Source organism: Lemur catta, chromosome 3 (assembly GCF_020740605.2).
Source record: "Lemur catta isolate mLemCat1 chromosome 3, mLemCat1.pri, whole genome shotgun sequence".
In the NCBI taxonomy this organism is placed as follows: domain Eukaryota; kingdom Metazoa; phylum Chordata; class Mammalia; order Primates; family Lemuridae; genus Lemur; species Lemur catta.
The window spans coordinates 10,037,209-10,063,161 of NC_059130.1; the positions used below are offsets into that span (position 1 = coordinate 10,037,209).

The window sequence follows — 25,953 nt, forward strand, 5'->3', positions numbered from 1 at the left end:
GAACCAGTGTCAAGAGATGAGTGCAAACCCTTGGAAGACATGCTGACTAGGGAAAACCAGGGGCTGTAACAAGCTTAGCTTGGAAAGTGTACTTTACAACGCTTCAAAATCCCTGGACAGACCAGCCAGTCTTTCTGGAGTAACAAAATACAAATCACTCGTTTGTTATTGTTATCTCGACTTTGTGGAAGCGAATTCAAAACAGGACAACGTCAACTAACAAAAAAACAAATAAAAGGATTGTTTCCAACCTTGTAATACTTGCACAAATGAAAAACAAATAAAATAAACCCTGGGCAGACACAAGTTGGTCAGAGAAAGGAAGTGAGAACAATTGTAGCTTTGTCAGCTTGGTATGATTAAAGTCCTCGGTACCTCTTAGGGAAAATATCTAGAAAGATTTTGCGGTCTCTAAGTTAATTGTCTTTTTAAAAATTAAAATTCTCCCTGGAGAGGGAGAGGCACAGAGAAGCCAACAGACGTGCCACCCGGGGAGCGGGCCCACGTGTTGGGACAGCGGTAGGGCGCACCATTCTGGGCCGTTTTCCAGCGTTTCCAATAATGAAACTGCCCCCTCCAACACACACACACAATGATCTTGGGGAGAGGCATTTGAATGTTGTTTAGGGAACGTCGTCAAGGAACTGGCGCTGTCGCAGCACTAGAAACCGAGACACGCAGGGCTGGAAGGGCTCCCCGGTGTCGCGCTGCCTCGTGGCCCGCCAGCCTGCCCGGGGTCCCCTCCCGCAACCCGGGCCTCCTCCCAACGGCGCTTCCCAGCAGGGCCGCGAAACCGCAGGCCCCGCCCGGCCCCACCGCACTGTCGCCTCTTGGCCCGCCACGTGCCCTGCTCGGTGTGCTTATTCTCCGTCTCTCCCCACGACATACCCTCCACGACAAAGGTACTGGGTCTTTTGTGCAATGCCGTGTCCCCCAGCGCCCAAAAGTGCCTGGCACACAGTAGGTACTTAAACACGCGCTGAAAGAACAAACGAGCCAGCACTGCTGCTGCAACAAATGACAAAGGGGTCCCGGCTCCAGGCACTTGTGCTGTCACAGCGAGTGACGCTGTGGCGGCTGTGGCCGAGCGCCTGAGTGCAGCAGGGCTTTGGGCGCACTGATGGCGGAGCCTTCCGGACGCCCACCAGAGGGCTGGGGACAGGCGCCCTCACCCACACTGTAGCCGAGCAGGGCAGCCCCCGGGGAAGGGGACAGGCAGAGCCAACCCAGGGGACAGGCAGAGCCAACACTGCAGGGTGTGCTGTCCCGGAGAGCCGCCCCAGTGAGCTCAGACCACGCTGCACTTGTCCCAACGGTGTGATGCGGCAAAGGAGGGAGAGGAGGGGCTGCTGGCTGCTCCCCCCACAAACACTGTTACTCCTTTGTGGCTCTTCTCAAAAAAAGGAAATTCCACGACAGCAAAAGGGCCAGCAAAACTCGCATCTGCGGATGAGGAAACCATGCCACACTTTTACATGTGACCTGATGCAAAGCTCAAGAAACAAAATGCTGTAAGATACAATCCCTGCTTGCATGAAGCTTGCTTTCTTGATGGGGAGACAAGACCAACAGGCAAGAAACAAAGCCATCAGCATTGTTCTAACAAGGAGTCCCTGAGAACAGGCAAGGACTGAGAGATTATTCCTGAAGTCTGGGTAGTATTGGAGTTGGAACACAGAATTCCTCTCAAGTCTTATGTTTCACTTTTTTAAATCAAATTTTGTACTTGTAATCTGTGTTAGAAATTTTTTAAAAATTGCTTATCAGTAAAGTCAACTTAGATTTTGTTTCCCACAATTTTAAGACAAGCTTACACTTCACAGCAAGACGTGCCAAGTTCATTCTGCGGCTTTGGATTCTCCTTGGCACTGTGAGCCCCCAGGGGTGTCATCCTAATTGGTAAATGTGGAATTTGGATATCACAAAAAAATCATCTTTTGCAAAAATACATCATACAGATAATTACTATGGCTGCTCAGGAAAGGCAAAAATATTTGGAGAGATTATATGGAGCCAGATGTGAAAGGCATTATCCAAACCATTGCCAAAGATCTACGCTGTAAGACACAGACAGTTTTTGCTTTATTTATAAATTCTTTTAAAAATTAGGAAACTGAGACTTAAGAATTTTCTCTAAAAAAAAAAAAAATTAAGTCATTTGAAAAACAAACATATATTTATTAATGTAAATTGCAAGTCATCATGCAGTAATGACAGAAATAAACCATCTTCCACTCTGGGCTTTTTTCCAAAAGATACAAGATGCACAGATAAATCACATTCATACCTTACAAACGTTAAATAGGAAACAATTTAAATCCATAATGAACAATGAATATTTTCATATTTTTCAGCAATTTGAAATTTTAAACATGTTAGGAAAATTATTCATTTCCATAATTTTTATCAGTAAAAAAAGAGCTAATCATGTACCTTAATATTGCCATTTTATGTATCACTCAAAACTACAAATAACCCTGAAAATAAAGCAGAGTCCCATGTTTATCATATCCAGCGGTCCCCAACTTTTTGGCACTAGGCACTGGTTTCATGGAAGACAGTTCTTCCACAGACTGGGGGTCGGGGGTGGGGTGTCATGGGTTGGGGGGCTACGGTATGGAGCTCAGGCAGTGATGAGTAGCCCATTTCCTAACAGGCCATGGACCGGTACAGGGCAGAGGCCTGGGGGTTGGGGACCACAGACATACTATAAAAATACAGAGATATTATCAAGCATGACTAATATAAATGAAACTGTATTTCTGAAAATGTTTCACAAACACAAGTGCATCTTTTCTCTTTGGTTCAGAAAATAAAAGAGGTAGGTTCAAATAAAGTAAATAACTATTATTTCACTAGAGTTTCATTAAAATGTTGGCAATTTATAACAGAAATTCTTAGAAATCAAACAAGTTTAGGAACTAAATTAAAAAGTGGCAAGAATAACTTCAACTAATAAATATTTTTCTAAGTCCTAGTCCTACAAATCAGAAAAGATCATGCACTACAAAAATGGCTTTAGTAAAATAAAAAATGTTATCAATATTAGAAATTAAGTTTTCTATATCATAACATGTTCCTAAAACTTGGAGCAAGAGAGAATACGAATGTATGTTTACAAATTGGGCCTTTCATTTAAGTGTAGGTATCTAATGTGTAAGATTAATACATACTACTATTAGTATGTATCTCTTAGCTTTGTGCTGCCATTGAGAATGGCAGGTTCAAGGAAATTCAACAGTGAGGAGGAAATAAGCATGTCATTCACCCATGATCAACCCACTTTATGTAATTAAAAAAGAGAAATTTCAGATTTCTAAGAATGGTCCTAAGAAGCCTTCCTGATTAAAACAGAATCTGGTTCAAAAAGTAGAAAACAAAGGACAAAGAAAAGAGAGATGCTCTTCAGAAGCTGATACAAGTAAAAGGGTTTTGTTTCCTGCTGCTTTTCAAACAGTGACAGAATAAACAGTCGTTCAAATTAGTTGTCTCGTGTTGATAATTTAACAGTAATATACTGACAATCAGTGTATAATTCCAGGAACCAAATAATAGTACAAGTAAAATGAAAATGTGCTCACTGAAATACATATAATTTCATCACTCCTCCTTATAAATTCTACCATTTATGTTCATTCCTCTTCAGCTTAAAGAAAAACAAGAATATAAACCTAACACTTGGCTAAGGTGTATTTTAAAACTTATTAAAACTATGATTTTTAATATTTCTGAATATATAAAATTAAGCCCAAATATTTGAAGTGATCATTGATATGCTCTTCCCTTTTGTGAAAAAAAATACAGCTTTTGCCATAGACTTGTTTCAATTCTAGGAGGAAAAAGTCACCCTAGAGATTGTTGAAAATTACAATAATCATGCTAATATAAAAAATTCAACATGTCATTTCTGGTTTACTCCTAAAGTTTGCTTCATATTTTCATAAACCACGTAACTGATGCCTACAGCAGGGAGCACCTTCATGAAGTTTGGGGTGATGCCTCTGTAAAGTCCTGGTATTCCTTCTTTGGAAATTATTCGTTGAAAGAGGCCAACCATGTTCAGCTGTGGGGTTCCTTCTAGCATGGCTAGAAAATTAACAAAAGAAACGAGGCTAATTTAGTATCAAGCATGTTTCATCATTATCACAATAAATAATCACGATTCAGAATGATATTCCAGAATACAATGAAAAGATAAAATTCCAAGAAGCCCAAGAAAGTACCCCTTTATATAACTCTCTTTGTACAGCACCTAATAGTGAGTGCTCTAACAATGACAGAAATAATAGCTACTTATTGAGTAGTTACTATGTGTTAGACACTGGGTTCATTACTTTCCATACCAATCCTGCATGGTAAATTTTACCCATTTTATAAATGAGGAATTGGAGGCTTAGAAAGATGGAGAAATTTGTCCTAAAACACTTAGCCATCAAGTGGCAGAGCTGAGATCCGACGGTCCGTGTCACTCCAAGGCCCACATACTTTTCACCACACCACACTGCCACCCCTCCTCCTCACTAGCCAAGTGCTGAAGAGAGAACAGTTAAATCCTGGCAAGTAGGGGCAGTATGGGGAAAGCTTTGAGAAGCTTAGGAAAGGTACAGGGGATCTGGGCCTTGGAAATGACCTCAACAGGCAAGAAAAGGAAGGAAGGAAAGTCCACATTGTTGGTACAACCAAGACCAGGGCATGAATACTCGTGTGCTATGGGGACAGAGCTGGCTGCCAGGTGTGGCTGTTACACAGACAGCATAAGAGGCTGGAGGTGGGCAAAGCAGGGGCAGGAAAATGGAGAAGAAGCAAAAATAAAACGGGACCCTATTATTAAAGGCTTTGAAATTCCCACTAAGAACTTTGGAATTTACTCTGAAGACCCTGAAGAGTCTCAAAGATGGCTGAACAGATGTCAAATGGTCAGACCTTGTCATCAGAAATGACAAATCTATCAGCCATGCAAAGCCCTGGATTGCAGCTGGCAGACAGGAGGGCTTAAATCAGACTGCACCAATTTGAATTCTAGCTCCACTATTTACCAAATGTACAAGCTTATGGAAGTTATACTCTCTCTTTGCCCTATTTATTCATCTGAAAATTGGGGATAATGGTAGTATGCCCTCCTAAGATGGTTATGGTGGTTAAATGACAGAATACATAAGAAACGTTTAGTTTATTATTTTGCATTTTTCTCTGCAGCCATATACTTGTCTTTCAGCTCCTCAAATACGCCGTGTTTGCTCCTGTCCCTGTGTCTTCATGCACGCTTGCCCTCCGCTGGAGTGCTCCTTGCCCGCTCCCCCTGACTGTGCCCAGCTAACCCCCACTTGTCTTTCCAGTCTCAGCTTAACTAACAGGGTTCTGCAGCTCCCAAGTTAAGTAACGGCCCCTTGCTCTGTGCTTGCCTAACAAAGGGGAGGTGGTTTAACGAGGTTGTTTACTTGCTGGACATATTTCTTCTCTACAATGGCAGGCCACATCTGAGTTGCTGGCTGCTCTAACCCTAGCATCAGACAGACAATGGCTCAGGAAGTATTTGTGAATTAATGACTGACTGCTTCGTTGGGGGAGGGGTGGCTGGCACTTGGAAGGGTGATTGAGGATGGAGCTGTAGGTGCCCAGGGTATACTATTTAAAGAAATGACAGTGGGTGAGATTGACCAGGAAAAGGATAAAAAGGAATAGAAAGGCCCAGAATGCATACTTTAATAGAGTGGGTATAGCAATTAAAGCCAGCAAATAGAAACAGGAAAATAATCAATGACCTGGACAAGAACAACAGAGTAAAATCAAAGCCAACAGTGGAGACAGTGTCACAGTGAGGAGGAATCACAGCTCAAGTAGCACTAATAAACAATCCTAGGCACCATTTACCAAGAATTTAACAAATGCCAGATGCTTTACATATATTGTTACTAATTCTTATAACACTGCATGCTTTACATATATTGTTACTAATTCTTATAACACTGCATAATTTTCATTGTCATTGAAAACCCAAAGAGATTTAGGGCAAACTCCATCTAGATACCAAAGCTTACACTTTTAAAACATGCATTTAACACAGTCCAAAAAATCTTACTGTTTATCTATGAAGCATATGCAGTGCATCTGTGGCATTACAATTTCAAGAAGAGGGAGTATTTTGTTTTTATTTTTTAAAAGAATCTCTAAAAAGTTTCCTTAGGGAGACAATAATGAAAGAAAGGTTGAGAAATACTGTCTTAAAACTACATTCTTCTGCTTTAGTAGAACTTGGAGTTCCAAAAGCACATTACTCACACAGTACTTCATCAGTGTCATTCTGTAATCAAAAACTCACCTTGAGCCTGCATGCGAGTTCTCACCAAAGCCAAGGGGTAGCTGGCCAGCTGACCACAGGTGCTAGATAAGGCACCACATCCCAGCAACACCATGACTCCTGGGTTTACAGAGTCTTTTGCAAAATTATCTAGCCAATAGGACTTCAAGAGCTGCCAGAGAAACAGAAAAAAGAAGAAAAATAATGAACAACTCTATAACTGCTTTTACTCAATGTAAACATTTTCACAGCTATTCTCATCCCCATGAGAGAGAGGCCACATTTCTGCAAAATGGAGCAGCACACCCCCAGGAGCAGCAGCCACTATACGAAGCCACAGCTCTGTGGAGAGGTGGGGCTGCCACTGGGGATTCAGAACATGTGAGGTTTGCACTGGTTGCTCATTTTCTTCTAACCAAATATGAAGATCAACAGCACACCAAATGTGGTAGGATCTAAACTTCTCTTATGGTGGGTGGGTAAATAAAATCATATAAACCTACTAATTGTATCTCATTTTAGACTTTGCACATATATCATTTCATTTGGTCTTTAAAAATTCTGACATGAATCTATTATTCTGATTTTAGAAATGAGGAAAATTCATCTCAGTGGAGTATTTTAAGAAGGGCTCAGAACCAGGTGTGCTGATCCGCAGGCCATGCTTTCCCCCCTATTATACTGGGTCCCTGTATTTCATTAGAAGGCAGTAATTGGGAGAAATTATATAAAATATATGTTAATCAACTTTTTAGACATAAAATATTTTCAGCATAAAAATACATGTGAATGTGAAAAAACTGTATAACTCGTTAAAATTTTTAAATGTTTTAATCCTATAAGATTATAACTGGATTTCTCAATGGAAACTTTGCAGGCTAGAGGGAAGTAGAATGTTGTATTCAAAGTGCTGAAATTAAAAAAACTGCCGACCAAGAAGACTGTATTAGCAAAACTATCCTTAAAAACCAAACGAGAAAATAAGATCTTCCCAGATAAACAAAAGCTGAGATAGTTCATCATCATTAGAATTTCCCTACAAGAAAGGCTAAAGGGAGAAACAAAAGGATGATAAACAGCAACACAAAACCATATGAAAATTTAAAATTCCATGGTAAAGGCAAATATATAGAAATTATAAAATCCTATAGTATTGTAATGCAGGTGTATAAATAACTTTGAAATCTAAATTTCAAAAACAGAATTTAAAAAACAAAAGAATAAAAAGTAACTATAAATCTATGTTAATGGATACACAATATAAAAAAAGGTAATTTGTGTCATCAATAACAAAGTAGAGGAGGGAATGTCACAGATGTATAAAAAAGTGGAGTTTTTATACACAACTGAAGCTAAGTTGTAACCAGTTTAAAATAGATTGTTTTAACTTTAATATGTTTTATGTAATTGCAATAGTAACCACAAAGGGACTCAAAACATGCCATACAAAAAAATCAACAAAATACAAAGCAGTAAGAGAGGAAAGGAAAGACAAAAAAGCTACTAGACAAAGCTACAACACAACTGAGAAAATGACAATAGTAAGTCCTTCCCTATAAAAATTGCTTTAAATGTAACCGTATTAAATCCTCTAATTAAAAGACATAAATTGCTGAATGGACACACGATACAGAATCAACTGTATCTTATCTATAAGCAATGCACTTTAGACCCAAGAACACACATAGGTTGAAAATGAAAGGATGGAAAAAGATATTCCATACAAAGAGGAACCTAAAAAGCACAAAGGTGGCCATACTTATATAAGTATAGACTTTAAGACAAAAAGTGTCATAAGAGACAAAGATGGACATTATCTAATGATAAACAGGTCAATTTACCAGGAAGATATAGTAATTATAAATATATGTGGACCCAACATTAAGCTCTTAAATATATGAAAAAGGACTGAAGGAAGAAATAGACAGCAACATAATAAAAGCAGGAGACCTCAATACGCCACTTTCAGTTATGGATAGAACAACCAGACAGAAGATGAATTAAAAAAAAAAAGAGGACTTGAAAAACACTACAGACCAATTGGACCTAATAGCCATTTACAGACCACTCCACCCAACAACAGCAGAATACACCTTCCTCTCAAGTGTACATGGAACATTCTCCTAGACAGACTACATGCCCAGCTACAAAATGAGTCTTAATGAATTTAAGCAGACTGAAATCATATGAAGTATCTTCTCTGACCACAGTGGAATGAACCTAGAAATCAATACCAGAAGGAAACAGAAAAATCTGCAACTATATGGAAATTAAATAACTCACTTTTAAGTAACCAATAAATAGGTCAAAGAAGAAATCACAAGGGAATTTAGAAAATATCTGGAGACAAATGAAAATGAAAATACAACATACCAAAACTTATGGGATGCAGCAAATGTATTATTAAGAGTAAAGTTTATAGCAATAAATCCTTACCATCAAGGACGAATAAAGATCTCAAATCAACAACCTAACTTTATACCTCAAAGAACTAGAAAAGGAACACACTAAACCAAAAGTTAGCAGAAGGAAGGAAATAATAAAGATTAGAACAGAGATAAACAAAATAGAGAATAGAAAAAAAATCAACAAAACCAAGAGTTGCTTTTTTGAAAAGATCAACAAAATTGACAAACCTTTAGCTACACTAATTAAGAAAAAAAGAGAGGAGACTCAAATAACTAAAATTAGAAATGAAAGAGGGGACATTACAATTGATGTCATAAAAATAAAAAGAATTAAAAGAGACTGTTACAAACAATTATATGCTACCAAATTAAATAACCTAAAAGAAATGGGTAAATTCCTAGAAACATACTACCTATCAATACTAACTCATGAAAAAACAGAAAATCTAAACAGATGTTTAACTAGTAAGGAGATCGAATCAGTAATCAAAAACCTCCCATCAAAGAAAAGCCCAGGACCAGATGTCTTCACTGCAGAATTCTACCAAACATTTAAAGAATAGTTAACACCAATCCTTCTGAAATTCTTCCAAAGAATTGAAGAGGAGGAAGCACTTCCAAACTCATTCTGCGAGGCCAGCATTACCCTGATACCAAAAGCAGACAAAGATACAACATGGTAATAACATGTTGACATGTTTTTCAAGATAAAAACACTCAATAAACTAAGACTAGAAGGAAACTACCTCAACATAATAGAAGTCATAGATGAAAAGCCCACAGTTGACATACTCAACAGTGAAAACCAAACACTTTCCCCCTAAGATCCAGCTTATCAAGGATGCCTACTCTCAACACTACTATTCCATGTAGTACTAGAAGTCTCAGCCAGAACATTTAGACAAGAAAAAATAAAAGGGTCCAAATTTGAAAGGAAGAAGCAAAATTATCTCTGATCACAGATGCCATGATTTTATATGCAGAAAACCCTAAAAGTTCCACATAAAACTATTAAAATTAAAAAAACAATGTTAGCAAAGTTGCAGGATACAAAATTAACACAGAAAAATCAAACGTGTTTCTTCTGTATATTAACATTGACCAATGTGAAAAGGAAATTTTTTTTAAATCCCATTTACATTAGCATCAAAAAGAATAAAATACTTAGGAATAAACATAATCAAAGAGGTGAAAGAAACACTTGTACACTGAAAACTACAAAACATTGCTAAAAGAAATCAAAGAAGACATAAATAAATGGAAAGACATTTCATGTTCATGGACTGGAAGACTTAATACTGTTAAAATGTCCATACCACCTGCCATGGACTGAATGTTTATATTACCCCACAATGGTAGGAACCTGATCCAACAGGATTAGTATCTTTATAGGAAAAGACACCACAGAATTTACAAGGTATCTCCACCCCCGCCCCGACCCCAACCTAAGGAAAGGCATGTGAGGACATAGTGAGAAGGCAGCTATCTGCAAGCCAAAAAGAGAGCCCTCACCAGAAATTAAATCAGCCAGAACCTTGACCTTGGACTTCTAGCCTCCAGAATTGTAGGAAAATAAATTTCTGTTGTTTATGCCACCCAGACTGTGGTGTTCTGTTATGGCAGTCCATAACAAATAGACTAATACACTACCCAAAGCAATCTACAGATTCAATGTAATCCCTAACAAAATCCCAATGGCATTTTTTGTGGAAACAGAAAATACCATCCTAAAATTCATATGGAATCTCAAGGGATCCCAGATAGCCAAAACAATCTTGAAAAAGAAGAACAAAGCTTGAGGCTTCACACTTTCTGATTTCAAAACATATGACAAAACAACAATAATCAAGACAGTATGGTACTAGCATAAAGGCAGATACACAGACTAACACAACAGAACAGAACAGAGAGCCCAGAAATAAACCTTTGTGTATACAGCCACATCACTTTCAACAAGAGAGCCAAGATCGCACACTAGGGAAAAGAGAGTCTCTTCAACAAATGGTGCTGGGAAAACTGGATATCCACATGCAAATGAATGAAGTTGGACCCTTATCTAACACCACATACAGAAATTAACTCAAAATGAATTAAAGACCTAAATGCAAGGCCTAAAACTATAAAACTCTTAGGAGAAAGCACAAGGGAAAACCTTCAGGACATTGGATTTGGCAACAATTTTTTGGATATGACACTACAAGCATAGGCAACAAAAACAAAAAATAGACAAATGGGACCACATCAAACTGGAAGTTTCTGTGCAGCAAAGGAAACAAAGCTTCATTTCACATTCCACCCCTCCTCTCAGCTGTAGGTTGGGTCCCTTCCTAGCATGTGCCCTGGCTCACACCTACCACAGCACAACTAACTACACCATGCTCTAGTTGTTGGCTAGTCTGTCTCCCCCACCAAACCTTCAGTTTCTTAAAGGCAGATGCTGAGTCCTTCTTGAATCCCTAGATCCAATGTCTAACCCAGTGGTTTGTATAGTGTGTGCTCAATAAATGTTTATGAGATTCATAAATTGTTCAATGATTTAGGTGGCAGGGCTGATCCAAGATTTGTATTATGAGTCGGTACAAGGAATGAAACTGAATTAGCCACATCAGTCACCTGGCTTTATCAATGTCAGATTTTAAAACATTAAAGAAAATGTGACATTTTTGCTTATTTTCTCTCCCCTCAAAACAATCTCTAGTACCATCTTCTAAGATGAACAACTATACCTAAATCTGAGTATACTCTTTAAGGAAATCTAATACAAAGGTGACTCCATGAATATTCATATTCAAGGCGCTTAAAAAGAAAGTTCAAATAACATACACTTGAATCTACAAATCGTTTACTGGTATATACCTACTTCTTCATATAAAGTCAAATTCTAACAACAAGAGCTATTTAACTACATTTTCAGATTCAAAAGATTGCTATAAACTCACCTCATACACAGCAAGATCTATACCGGCATAAGGTATAATGCCTAATAAATTGGGAACATAACCTTTGTAAAAAGCTCCAAAACCTTCACGTTTCAAAATCTTCTTGGCACAATCGTATATTCCAGAATATTGTCCAGTTTTGCCTACAGCCAGCCTGGTTTTCACAACCTGGATATAAAAGAATATAACAAAATACTATTGTTCATATTAATTCTATCATCATGGAATTCAAAAGAAGTCACCTTACAAAGAACAAACATCCAGCACATATTGTCACTCAAATGACTGTCCAATTTGTTGATATATTCTCCCTCACATATTACTTTTTTCCTTTTCTTAGACAGGGTCTTGCTCTATCGCCCAGGCTGGAGTGCAGTGGCCCAATCATAGCTCACTGCAACCTTGAATTCCTGGGTTCACGCAATTGCCTGGCTAATTTTTTAATAGAGACAGGGTCTTACTATGTAGCTCAGGCAGGTTTCAAACTCCTGGGCTCAAGCAATTCTCCCACCTCAGCCTCCCAAAGTGCTGGGATTACAGGCATGAGCCACTGTGCCTGTCCGTATTACCTCATTTGAGGAGCTAAGACCAGAGCCAGGGAGACCTATTTACTGTAAAGAGGATCTGAATGAGGGCAGTGACAGAGGAAACGGAGACAAGTAATCTACAGATGTCTTAGCAAAAATGACTGGTCACCAATTAGGTATGGAAGGTTAGGAAAATGGTAGTGTAAAACAGTGGTCCCCAACCTTTTTGGTACCAGGGACCAGTTTCATGGAAGACAATTTTTCCAGGGCAGTTGGGGGAGGGGGAAGTGGGGGGAGAATGGAGCTCGGGAGGTGATACGGCCCAGTTCCTAACAGACCACAGACGAGTACCGGTCCACGGCCTGGGGTTTGGGGACCGCAGGTGTAAAGAATAACTCCTGTGTTTCCAGCATGGAACATAGGAGGGGAGCAGTGGGGAGGTGATGCCACTAATACTAACTGATATGGAGGATGTAAGAGGAAGAAAAGCTATTGAGTTAGGATACTTTTTCGAGAGATATGTGGAGTAATATGAACAATCGTATTACTCCAAGTTTGCAAAGAAAGCTATATTAACATGCATACCACAGAGTGGTGAAAGTTAAGGGTGTATCCTGCTTAGGTCTTATTGGTTACCAAAAAACCCTTTGTTATATCAATAAAGATATCCATATCTAACAATATTACTTTTGCTCTACAGCAGGAGTTGGCAAACTTTTTCTGTATAGGACAAAGAATCAATATTTTAGTCTTTCCATGTCTAATATATCAGGTCTTTATTGCATATTATTTTTCTTTTATTTTTATCTCCTTTTTAAAAATGGAAAAACCACTTAGAGCTCAAGGACTGTACAAAACAGTCCACAGGTCTGTGGTTTGCCAACCCATGCTCTATGGAAAGATGTCTAGTTAGGATTACCATCACATTAACATAATCAAATCCCAAGGTTCCATTATTAAATTTATGGTACAGGAATGCTTTAGAGAGGAATGGGAGTTATAATCCTCATCAACACAGTGGCAGCCAGCCTCTCAGATGTCCCCCAATGATCCTTGTCTCATGGTAGTCACACCATTGTATAGTCCCCTCCCACACTCTACCAGATCGGTCTGTGTGATCAAGAGAATACAGCAAAAGTGACAAAAGATTGCAGCTTCCGTCTTGGGCATTCTCTCTGTCTCTCTCATTCTCAATCTCTCACTCTGTTGGATCACTCACTGCGGGGAAGCCAGCTACCATGATGTGAGGCTACTCAGACAGCCTATTGAAAGGCGCATGTGATAAGGAACAGATGTTTCCAGCCAACAGCAAGTGAGGTCTGGCAGCAGCCACATGAGTGAGCCTGGAAGCAGATCTAGTGCCAGCTGAGCAGCCCTGGCCAACACCTTGATTGTGAGATGGAAAAGCCCTGAGCCAGGGACACCAAGCTAAGATGCTAGGATAAATGCTTGCTGTTTTAAACTGTTAATTTTGGGGATAACTTGATATACAGCAATAGATAACCAATGCAAATACCGTCAAGCAATCAGACTTCACAATGTACTTACCTCCATAGGATAAATAAAAGTCTGTGCAGTTGCTCCAGCCATGGAACCAGAAATAAACCTCTCAAGGGTTCCAATTTTTTGTCCTTCCTCAGTAAGCAACTTCTTGTACTGTATGAATAAGTTTTAAAATTCACATTAATATCTGCTATGGACTGAACTGTGGCCTCTCAAAATTTACATGTTGAAGCCCTAACCCCGGATGTGATAGTATTAGGACATGGGGCTTTTGGAGGTAAGTAGAGTTAGATGAGGTCGTAAGGGAGGAGCCCTAATGATAGGATAGTGTTCTTCTAAGACCAGACACCAGAGAGTTTATTCTCTTTCTCTCTCTCTCCTCATACAGGCATCAAGGAAAAGCCATGTGAGCACACAGCAAGAAGGCAGCTGTCTCCAAGCCAGGAGAGACTCCTCACTAGAAACCAAACTAGCTGGCCCCTTGACCTTGGACTTCCCAGCCTCCAGAACTGTGAGAAATAAATTTCTGCTGTCTAAGCCACACAGTCTGTGGTATTTTACGGCAGCCAGAGCTAACTAAGACAGTATCAACACACAAATCAGCTTCTAGAAATCAATAATTAATTGACAATGTGATGATGTATCTCAAAAGGCATACGCTACCATTAACAACACCTAGCAGAAAAGCAAGGCTTAAATGCTAACACACTCAGTTTACTGGACAGGTTTATGGTGGTGTTCAAGTTAGATATCCACAGAACACAGATGTGCCACAGACTGGACCAAGTTGTTCCTGTGCTAAAACGGTGTAATAGCATTCTCTCCTAGATGCAGGGCTAATAAAGTTTTCACAATTTTTAGATAGTTTTCTAATAGTTTTTTTAAAGATGAGTTTATTTTCATCAATAAATAGGTGATAAACAAGTATTAATAAAACAACTTCGAAAAACAGTTTTTGTAGGTAATACATATAAGTATACTAACATGTCAACCCCAGCATCTCCCTGGTCAACCACTAAAGCAACTCAACACAGCTGATTGGACCAAGGGTGGAATATGAACCAAATGCAGTCAAAACAGTGACTGGGGAGGATGTTAGTATCATGGGCTCCAGAGTCAGGCAGACCTGGGCTGAAATCCCAGAGTGGTGTGGCCTGGACAAGTTCGTGAACATGTTCAGGTGCAGTTTCCTCATCTGTGATAACAGTAACTATCTCATAGAGTTATTGAGCAGATTAAATTAAAACTTTGTAACACAGCACTGTTCTGGGCACTTGGCAGATGTTCAGCAGACATTATTATTATTATTACTATTACTGCTAACATATTATCTTTGTACAACATGGAGAGAAAAGCTCTGCCCAAACACAGACTATGGGAATTAGCTGAGCAAACCAGAATCCTTCTTTTGGAAATTGGGGTGGAGGGATGGGGGGTCTACAGAGGTAATCAGTTACTAACACCACAGGGAAAAGTGGATTATCAACAAAGAGAAGCAGACACATGCGTGGAGAAGGGAAGAGTCAGGGAAGTCCCACTGCCTGACCATCTCTGAGGATCCTTCCCTACTGCCACCCGTATCCCCACAGTGACCCCCATTCCTGAGCTAGCCAGTTTCTGTTCCTTGGGATCCAAAGAGCCCAATGCAACAATACAGGAGGACTTTCCCTAGCAAAATTGTGTTTCTCTGCACATGATAAAAATTAAACATATTATCATTTCATGAAGTTCTCAAATAGCAGGTGTATTCCTCCAAAAAGAGATTATTGCTTCCAAGGTTTCTGATTCCTGAACTACCGAAATGTTACGTAAAACTCCTCTTCTGCCTACACCCATTTAATTTTCCTATACATCAGATTGTCACAATCATTAAATATGATTTGTTTAAAACCTTCCTGTATATTAAGAGGAACACTGAAGGCACTTTTTACACCTTGTACCACACCCCCTCCAGAGAACCTGTCAAAAGTACACAGTAATTATTTAGTGACTAATGAATAATATTTAAAGGAAAATTGTTTGGGGCTCCTGTTCCCCCAAAACACAGCACATACAAAGGAAAGAGTTGAGGACAGAGTCCATAAAGGGTCAGGCACTGTGCCAGGTACTTAACACTATGTCACCAAGCTTAATCTCCATCTTAGAGATGAGGTAACCGTCACAGAGACTTGAAGCAACTTGGCAAGGCCCCAGAATTTGACTTTCCTAAAGGAGACTTAACTGGGCTCTTAATGGCACCCTGGAATCCTTTTGTCTATCTCAGTTCTGTCTCCCTTTGTTAGAATACCTACTTCAATCTTCTCCATTCTCCTCTAGCTTCCAACCCAACCTCCTCCCTCATTTGCAGGAAAGGCCCTTACTTGGGAACTCAAGGAAGAACAGAAAGGCCACCAGGCAAGAATGTCCTGGTATTCCTGCCCACCGCCCACAAAATTATCCACAACCACATATATTTCTTTCTTCCCAAGATGGCACAAGAAGAGTCCTCCTTGCAGTCAAAGGCCAACCCCTCCAATAGTCTCTGGAGAGTGCTTGTTCCTCCCCAGCCCTTCCCAGCCCACCCCCTTTCCCCACACACAAGCTTCCTCTGACGCGTTAATCAACCTCTCTCACCTGCATTTTCAACTCCTTTGCATTGACATGCTCCTTCAGCAACAGGCACACTAAAATAAAACAAATCAAAACCTTCCCTGTACCCTAACATCCTTATGTCACCCTCTCCCTCCTTCTTTTTCCTTCCCTTTCCAGTCAAACTCCATGAAAAGGGTGTCTACATTATCCAAGTTCCTTTACCTCCCAATCACTCCCAAAAGAGACTAAAACCCTCCTCATTTCAGCATGTTTTCTCTTCCCATTACTTCACTGAAACATATATACTAAGCTTATCTATCTCTGGATGGATAAATCCTAAAATATACTTTTCTTTTTGTATTCATCACCTTACGAGGTGATGCCTACGAGGCATCTGACCCTTCATGAAATCCTTCTCTTTCACTGACTTCCAGGCCATCACTTCCTCTGGATATCTCCTGTCCCTCGAGCTGTTCCTTCTCAGTCTCCTTTGCAAGTTACTCCTTTACTTCTCCCTTTGGGTTTATTCCCAGAATTCTTCCCATTCTGTAAGCTCTTCTTGAGTGACTTTGCACATTCCAATGGCTGTGACTCAGCAATAACCTCTCTATCAAAGATCTCTCTCTTAACTTCCAGATGCTATATCCACTTGCATACTGCATAGCCCAGAGGTATCTCAAACTTGGCGTGTCAAAATGGAAGCTGACATTGTATTCTCTATGTATATAGTTACTAAAGTTATGAACCTCTCTCTTTCTCTCACCCACATCTAATCAGTCAGTGAGTTCTGCTAATTCTATTTCCAAAATATTTTTGAGTTCATTGCCTTCTTTTACAATCCCCACAGCCATTACCTTATACTGGCGCTCATCATTTCTTACCTGAATTACTGAAGTATTGCCTTAAATAGTCTCGCTGCCTCCAGCCCAGCCTCCCTCTCTTCCAATCCTTTCTCTATTCTTTTTCTAGGTTCATCTTCCTTAAATGTAAATGTACTCATTCCACTTCCCTACAGTAGATGCTCCAATAGCCCCCACCATATTCAGGATAAAAGCCAGACTCCAATTACATTTGGCTCCTTGCCTATCTGTGCAGCCTTCATCATTATCTTCCCAGAAACATACTCCACCACTCTTGAGGCATAGATTCCTCCGTGACTGATGCCATCTTGTGCCTACATTTCCATCCATATGCTGCTGCTTCTGCGTATAATCCTCACCCTTGCCCTCATGTGAATGGGCTTGAGATTGAGGCAGGCTTGAGTTCAAATTCCAGTACTGGCAGTTCTGCCTTTTCACCCATTCAATAAGGATTTCCTGGCACTGGGCAAGGTGCTGGGAATACAAACCTGAAAACAAATAGCTACCACCTAAGGAAGCTCACCGTCTCACAAAGGAGAGAAAAAAATACTGACATCATCAGAATTCACTCTGAAAGGATGGTAACAAAAGGAAACAAAGGGAACTACAACAATGCAGAAGGTTTCCTGGAGGAACTAACTCCTGAGTAAAGTCTTGAAGGACATTCCCCACTCTATGACACAGAAAGAGGAAGGGGGTGTGTGTGTTGCTGGAGTGGAAAGTAGTGGAAAGACGTCTGCTGTACTGTGGACATGCTGAGTTTGAGGCACTCCTGGGATACGCAACCAGAGATGCAGAGACATACAGTACCCAGGTGGATACACAGGTACAGAGATGAAGATGTCAGGATGGAGGGCGATTAGTATACAGATGGCAGCTGAAACCATGAGGACGCTGCACCACATTGCCACCTTATCAATGATACAGTAACACTGTTACGGTAATGACAACACAAACAGACCACAGCTTTATCCCAAATTGATGATGTATTTGAGAGAGCTACGTACCAAGCGGAAAATATCCTTTTCCTAGTTTTCTAAACTACTATTCAATGAACAGAATCTATCTGAATCTAGAAGTGGGCCAGCTGAGTACTCTGGGGAATTTAGGAAAAGATATGGCATATGTACCCTGAAGAAATGATCCAATGGAAAACTGGACATTCTGCAATTCAGCAGGCTAAGGAGGCTGGGCAGGGCAGGCACTGGTTTGAGTCGCGATGCTCTCATAGGAAGGTGGCCTAACGAGAGCCCCGAGGATGAACGGACCCTCAGCAGAAGGGGAGAAAACGGAGAGACATAACAGGTCCTGGAGCCCAGGAGAACACACCACACCATGGAGAGAGCTTTCTCTTGACGTCTGAGAAAAGTTACCATGCAGAAATCAGAATACTGCAAAGAGGGCTCAGAAAGAAGCCTGGCTGGATAGAAGCAGAGGATGCCTGTGGGTAGTATCCAAGGATAAGAATTTGACAAATGGCATAAAGTGTAAGGCACACATTTGCTTGCAATAACCATGGACTTTTGAAAATACCAAACTTCCTGTATATTAAAATAATCACATTATTTTTAATATTTATTTATTTTAGGCCCCAGCTTTGCTATCATAAAATCCAAGTATGTGGTCAGAATAACCTAACAGTATCTAAAACACTAGCCAAGGAAAGTATCTTTCCCAAGATAGGTTCTAATTAAAGCCCTGGAGGCTAGAGTTTCTTCAATTTTTTTCTTTGTTTCTTTATTTCCTAAGCCAAGAAAAGGACACTATTGGACAATGTGATCTTTTCAAGAGTATTCTGTTGTTCAAGAACAAAACGCTCTCCAGAATAATCCAAAATTTATTTGAAATAATACAAAAAATATGGGGTAGAGTTAAATGTCAAGGCCCTTATAGTCCATAATAAGCAATGATGGAATAAATAATGGGAAAAATAATTTTGTGGATGCTCAACTAGACAATTCTGCTAATAACCATAAAGAGACACTAAATTCTAAAACTCACTACTATATTTCCTCTTAACACATCAAGTTAGGCGGAAGCAATATGCTAACCAATCTAAGTCAACAAAAGCCTGAGAAGTTGATTCCGAGTTAAATTCATTCATTCACTCATTCGACAAACATTTACTATGCACTTGTCACATGCCAGGCTCTGTCTAAATGCTGGAGTGCACGGAGAAGCAGCCACAGCCCTGCCTTCATGGAGCTTTCACTCTAAATGCAACTCAATTTCATAGCAATGTCAAATTACACAAACGACTTCAACTGAAAACTTTTCTTTCAGAGGCTAGATTGGGGTACTTTCATCAAACTTATGTTAGTGTGCTGCTTCTACTCAGAATTCAAAATGAATAGACAAAATGCTACCTTTCATTTAAGAGATACTTAGAAAAGAACACAAAATCTTTCTTTACAAATAATACTATAAAATTCAGAATCTCAGAACTTAGTCATGGGGAATCTGAGTTTATCTAATTGCCTGTAAGAAAAATTCCTCATTGAATATATATGAAAAAATTATCATGTATTAAAACAAGAATCCCAAAAGCATTGTAAGCTAACCTTTATTGAATCAGTTTTCTCACTCCTCTTTGTTAATAAATTCCACAGGTGATAATTACCTGTTCATATGCCCAGAACTTAACAGCTGTCTCAGGAGCAATTTTAATGACATTTGTACCATTTCCTCTCCAAAGGGAACGGATACCTCCTTCTTTTACCATCTGTCGAAAGCCACCAAATATGTTCATTTTGTCTGATTTTGAACCATGAACCTAAAAATAAAAGCAAAATGATATAAAATACTGGCAGAATATTATTGTTACTATTTCTAAAGTAACCAATCCCTTTTCAGTGCTGTTTATAACTGTAGGAAGATATATTTAAAAATAAAATATAGAAGGTTGAGAAAATATATAATGCTGGGAGGGAGTATAACCACCATTTTAGAGGCATGTCTCTGAATCTAAAACTAAGAATAATTGGTTTCTAAGGGTAGGAAGGCAGATAGAGAGGACACAAGAAAATTAAAATTATTATGAATAATATTCAAAGATAACATGAACCAAATTATGTATTAGGCTATGGAACACCCTTTGAAACAGGTACAAGTTCAGTTTAAGAGAAATAAAAAAGAACTACACTGCAAGTAATACATTACTCCTTCAAGAAGTAGTGTAGACATGAACTGTAAATGGGTCTGAAAGTGGTTTGGATAGTGTGTATATCTCAGAGCCACAGACACTGGAATGCACACAGCCTGAAAACCAAAAATAAAAATTGTACCTTCTGTGGCATATCTCGAGGCTCCTCTGGGCAATAAATTCATGACAACATGTGCCAACTGTCTAATCCAGTGAGTCCTAATGAATTACTCAGCTTATACTACAGATGTGGTAGTCATTTAAATACACTAGACCTTATGATTGCCTACTATAAAAACTGATTAAATCTAATAAACCAAAAATAATTAAAGAAATCAGCTATTCTACTGAGTGCTGCAGTGATGACCACCAAAAAACAAAACAAAACAAACCCACATACACAAGATGGAAGGGGCTACAGACCTAGGGTCAGCCATGTGGTCAGTGTGTGATTGAGCCCCAGTAAGAACTCTGGACACCAAAGGCTGGGTGAGCTTCCCTGGTTGGTTTCCAGTATTCTGTACATATTGTCACACAACATGCCAGGGAAATAACACATAATGACTCCACAGAGAGAGGACAACAGAAGCTCTGCCTTTGGTACTTCCCCAGACTCACCCTATGCATATTTTTACTTGACTGATTGTAATCTGTCACTTTTCCCTGTAATAAACTATTACTGTGAGTAAAACAGCTTTCAATGAGTTCTGTGAGTCCCTCTAGTGAACCTGAAGGTGACAGTGGCGACGTCTAAATTTGCAGAAACTGAATCCCAGAGAAATCTACTTTAAGTAAACTTCACAATAAAATATGACAAAGTAAAAGATGAATGCTTATTCAAGCTCTCTCAATTACTATTGCTCGTAAAGAAACACACACACATACACACACACACACACATACATACACACACACACACACACACACACCGGTTGTCTCCCCTTTTTCCTTAAAGTACTATCTCTTCCCCTAATAAGTTTTGAGATTTGGGTATATTCTGAATCGATGCTAGCTTAAAATATTGTCAGAAATATTTTTCTACAAAAAGCTAAGGACAAATATAAAAAGTGTTCAGCACAGATATAACAAACAAACTTCTAAAACAACTACTGTGTTCTGGTAGATCATTCTTAAACAACTACTGTGTTCTGGTGGATTATTCCAGCGTATCAGGCATTTCCATACACCTTATATTATTTAATTCTTACAACTTTTGTATCTTGAACAAGACTATCTTGTTGGATATTCTTATTCCCATTCCCAAATAAAGGAAAATGAGAACTCAGAGGTTTCATGAAGTGTGAGAATCACAAGCTTTGGAGGCAAAGATATTCCATTCCTTGTCTAATTTGTTATGTAAAAAAAAAAAAAAGGTCTTTAATTCTTTGAGCCTCAGGTTCCCCATAAAATGAGGATAAAAAACGTACTTCATTGGGCTACTGTGAGGATTAAACAGGTTACCATAGTGAGCACCTAATAAACACTAATTCTTTTCTTTTCTCTCTTTCTTTCTACTCTGGCCAGCCCAAGGCTACCCTGCTAGTAAATAGCAAAGTCATCTATAAATCCAGATCTTTTTCTGCTAATCTTAGCTTTAGAATAATTTTAAAAATTATTTCCTTGTTCTAAGATTCTAGGTTTCAGAAATACCTGCCTTTTGATCAAATACATAAACAAGAAGGAAAACATAAATAAGAATCCTACAATAATGGCTAGAGATTTTTTTTAATTAAACATTTGAATAGTCACAGAATGCCAAAGATTAAAAGTTCATTACATATTTATACCAACAATGTAAAGTCTGGTACAGCAATGCAATACTTACATGAACTGAATTCAGCATTGACAGCAACAAAATAGAGAATTTTTGTTAAGGGTATGAAAGACTATTACTGAGAAGTCTTAAAACTTCTTTTTCAAAGCAACGCATTTCTCATTCTCTTAGACTATTTAAGACAAACTTAGACACACGAACATAAAGCTCACCTGCATCATGATTTTCAGGCGGTCCAAAGGGGCAGTGCTTGTTCGAGAGACGGCACCAGCAATTCCTCCTGCCAAAAGCTGCCTCCACCACTGCCCAGACTTTTTTTCATCTTCCGTGAACTCATCTGGAATAGTTAAACTATCCCCTATGTCAATTCCCTGTTAAAATGTAAAAAAGAGTTCCATGCTCCTTCAATTAAAAACAGATAATAACAGAAGGGCTTTTTGTTTGTTTGTTTTAGAGAAAAACCACGTATTATTTTACAGTTAAGATAAACTTTACTCCTTAGAATTTATACTGAACAAATTTGAGCACACAGATTATAAATACTCTATTCACACTATAGTATCAGTTCACAAGAAATGAAAATTGACAGTAATTACAAAGTTACAAAACCAATGGTTACATCTTACTTTCTTAATACATTCAGAGTAACTTTTCTCCTCTTGGTCTAAGTCAGAATGAAAGAACAGCATTTTATCAAGTGTAGTGAATCCTTTTTAGATAGTCACTTTTCATAAGGCTAGAAAACCACATCCAACTGGTGATGATATCTTTTAAGAAATTAGTCTGTCAATTCTTCAGTGATATTCCATTTATCTCAAGATTATATCTACATTATACTTTATACCATGCTATATGCTTTAAATAAGTAAATAGAAATTAAATTAAAACTATCTTTGTGGATACTCTACCAAACTCATTTTCTATATTGCCTGTCTATAAATATTTTGATAAATCTGACTTGTCATTTAAAACATGCAATTGATTCTATATAAAATTTAGCTAACAGGAATTATTGTTTGAAATAATCACCCCACCAATCTATTCTAAACATTACTATAGATTACAAATATAGCTTGAGAGAAACATTACTATAGATTTATAAATAAAGCTTGAGAGAAATATTATCTACAATGATAACGTTTTTACAACTTTATTATCTAAATGATTTTGGCATAAAAGATTTTACAAGCAAGAATATAAGGGTAAGGAGCTATGCTATGGTAGTAGCCCTCTCTTACTTCATTTTATCATCAGTACAATAGACATGATTGTAGCCTCAAGTGTTATCGATTATCTTCAAAGATACAAAAAGAATCAAGTATATAAAACCACACATAAGTATAAAATTTATCTAGGCAACTAAACTACTAATATAATTATATACTCATAGTTGAAAAAGCATTAATCACCAATAATTTTATAATGCTCTGTGTAAGCTTAGGCATTGTACTAGTTGCAATGTGAACTCCAGGCTTCATTTAGTGCATATTAAATTTAATGAAATCCATGAATAAGTACAGAAGGCAAGCCCGTGAGGAAAAGAAAATTCCTTAAGAGAGCTCCCAATGGTTTCAGGAGCATGTTGCACAGTAACAGAACCTGATTTACACCAGTATATTTTAGCAGTATATTAATGAAATGTAATCAAAATTTGAAAGTTTTGGGGAATACAAATTGATGTGAAATGCTGAGCAGATGAGCCAAAAGATTTTGTAACCTTTAATGATTATTTTAAGTTCCTTACATGAGAGACAAATAAGCAAAAGTTTCAGAAGGGACCTTTGGCCATATCATCAATGGCCAAGGAAACAGATCCTTAGCAATCATGAGTGTTGAGATATTTAGACAATATAGTATCTACAAAAAGTAAAAGTCTATGACTTTTATACTTCCCTATGCCAGAATACTTAAATGTCAATAAAGTTGGACAGCTTATTCATCAAGCTGTCCTCCAACTTTTGAAAATGGCTGATTATGCAGTCTTGGGTTTTTTAAAGATGCTATAAATCTATGCCTAATAGGAGAAGCAGAACTCTACGGTATGTTAAGGAACTTTTGGGACTTAGGCATCCTGGTTCATAAGTGTTAGAGTGTTCTTGGGTGATAACTATACTTATTGCTTACAGCACCAAGTAAGTATAAAAACATAAAGCACACTACTTACAGTAGAATGTTTCCAGAAACGAATAATTTCCTCAATGTCTGTAACAGGATTAAATAAGAAGTAATCTCTCCATTCATTCCAGTCCACTGTCATTGTCCCATCAGCATCAATGCTGAAAGTTTAAAAAAAAAATTAAAGAACAAAACTGATGAATAAAACTAACATATTGGCCATTTTACAGAATGATAGTTATTTTTCCAATTTAATATTCTTATTAAAGAATCTCATTCACAATTACAGGTTGTTGGAAATGGTAACAAGCATTTTACGGTCCTGTCAGATAGTTTTAATTATTTAGATAAAAATGGATCCAAAAATTTCAGAGCTCACTAAAGACGACTTTTAGCACTCTGTCAAACTCTATGTCAATGAGCTATAAAATGTAAAAACTGGGCCAGGCACAGTGGCTCACGCCTGTAATCCTAGCACTCTGGGAGGCCGAGGTGGGGGGATTGCTTGAGCTCAGGAGTTCAAGACCAACCTGGGCAAAAGCGAGACCCTGTCTCTACTAAAAATAGAAAAAAAAATTAGCTTGGCAACTGAAAATAGAAAAAAATTAGCCAGGCGTGGTGGTACACGCCTATAGTCCCAGCTACTCGGGAATCTGAAGCAGGAGGATTGCCTGAGCCCAGGAGTTTGAGGTTGTTTGAGGTTACTGTGAGCTAGGCTGATACCACAGCACTCTAGACCAGGCAACAGAGCAAGATTCTGTCTCAAAAAAAAAAAAAAAACTGGAAAAAACTGGAAGAAAAATATTGAGAGGTAGTAATGAATGAAATTTCAATCCATTTTTTCTTGTACTACTTTAGGAAGATATTTCTTAATGTTCTGCTGCAACATTTGAATGTTTGAACACTTGAATACTCAAAAATAGGCTATCAATTTCCTCCAACCTAAGAAAATTAGCAGTGATTATAAAAAAATCAAACTCTTGGTGATTGGGCCTTTTGCATCTGAAGAAAGAACAATAACAATAAGAGTTGGTTTTTTAGAAAGTTAAACAAAATCAACAAACCTTTAATTAGACTAAGAAAAAAAAGAGAGAAGACTCAAAATCAGAAATGAAACATGAGACATTACAACTGATACATCGGAAATGCAAAGGATCATAAGTGACTATTATGAACAATTATATACCAACAAATTGGATAACCTAGAAGAAATGGATAAAATCCTTGACACATACAACCTAAAAAGATTGAATTATAAGGAAATCTGAACAAACCAATAATGAGTAAGGAGACTGAATCAGTAATAAAAAGTCTCCCATCAAAGAAAGCCCAGCACCTCGTGGATGGCTTCACTAATGAATTGTAGCAAACATTTAAAGAAGAATTAATACCAATTCTTCTAAAACTCTTCCATAAAACTGAAGGGGAACTCATTTTACAAGGCTAGCATTACCCTAATACCAAAATCCAGATAACTACAAAAAAAGAAAACTATAGGCCTTTATCCTTGATGAACATAAAAGCAATAATCTTCAACAAAATGCTAGCAAACCAAATTAAAAAACACATTAAAAAGATGATTCACTACGATCAAGTGGGATTTACCCCAGAGATGCAAGGATTTTTCAACATACATAAATCGGTAAATGTGACACATCACATTAACATAATGAAAGACAAAAACATATAATCATGTTAATAGATAAGAAAAAGTACTTGACAAAATTCAACATCCTTTCATAAAAAAAAAAAAAAACTCAAAAGATTAGGTATAGAAAGAATGTACCTCAACATAATAAAGGCCATATATCACAAA

The 25,953-nt window shown here is 38.2% G+C and overlaps 1 protein-coding gene across 1 annotated transcript in view; it reads right to left on the bottom strand.

Moving 5' to 3' along the window:
* Positions 1 to 2,154: 2,154 nt before the first annotated feature.
* The window catches only part of SLC25A24 (solute carrier family 25 member 24), a 40,864-nt gene continuing 17,065 nt past the window's right edge, over positions 2,155 to 25,953 (bottom strand). Inside the window, exons 4-10 of the mRNA XM_045546672.1 lie at positions 24,187 to 24,298; positions 22,235 to 22,393; positions 19,727 to 19,879; positions 13,721 to 13,828; positions 11,646 to 11,813; positions 6,320 to 6,470; positions 2,155 to 4,086 (exon numbers count right to left, since the gene is read on the bottom strand). Coding sequence (XP_045402628.1) covers positions 3,902 to 4,086; positions 6,320 to 6,470; positions 11,646 to 11,813; positions 13,721 to 13,828; positions 19,727 to 19,879; positions 22,235 to 22,393; positions 24,187 to 24,298 — 1,036 coding nt within the window. The 3' untranslated portion in view covers positions 2,155 to 3,901. The remainder of the gene's footprint in view (positions 4,087 to 6,319; positions 6,471 to 11,645; positions 11,814 to 13,720; positions 13,829 to 19,726; positions 19,880 to 22,234; positions 22,394 to 24,186; positions 24,299 to 25,953) is intronic.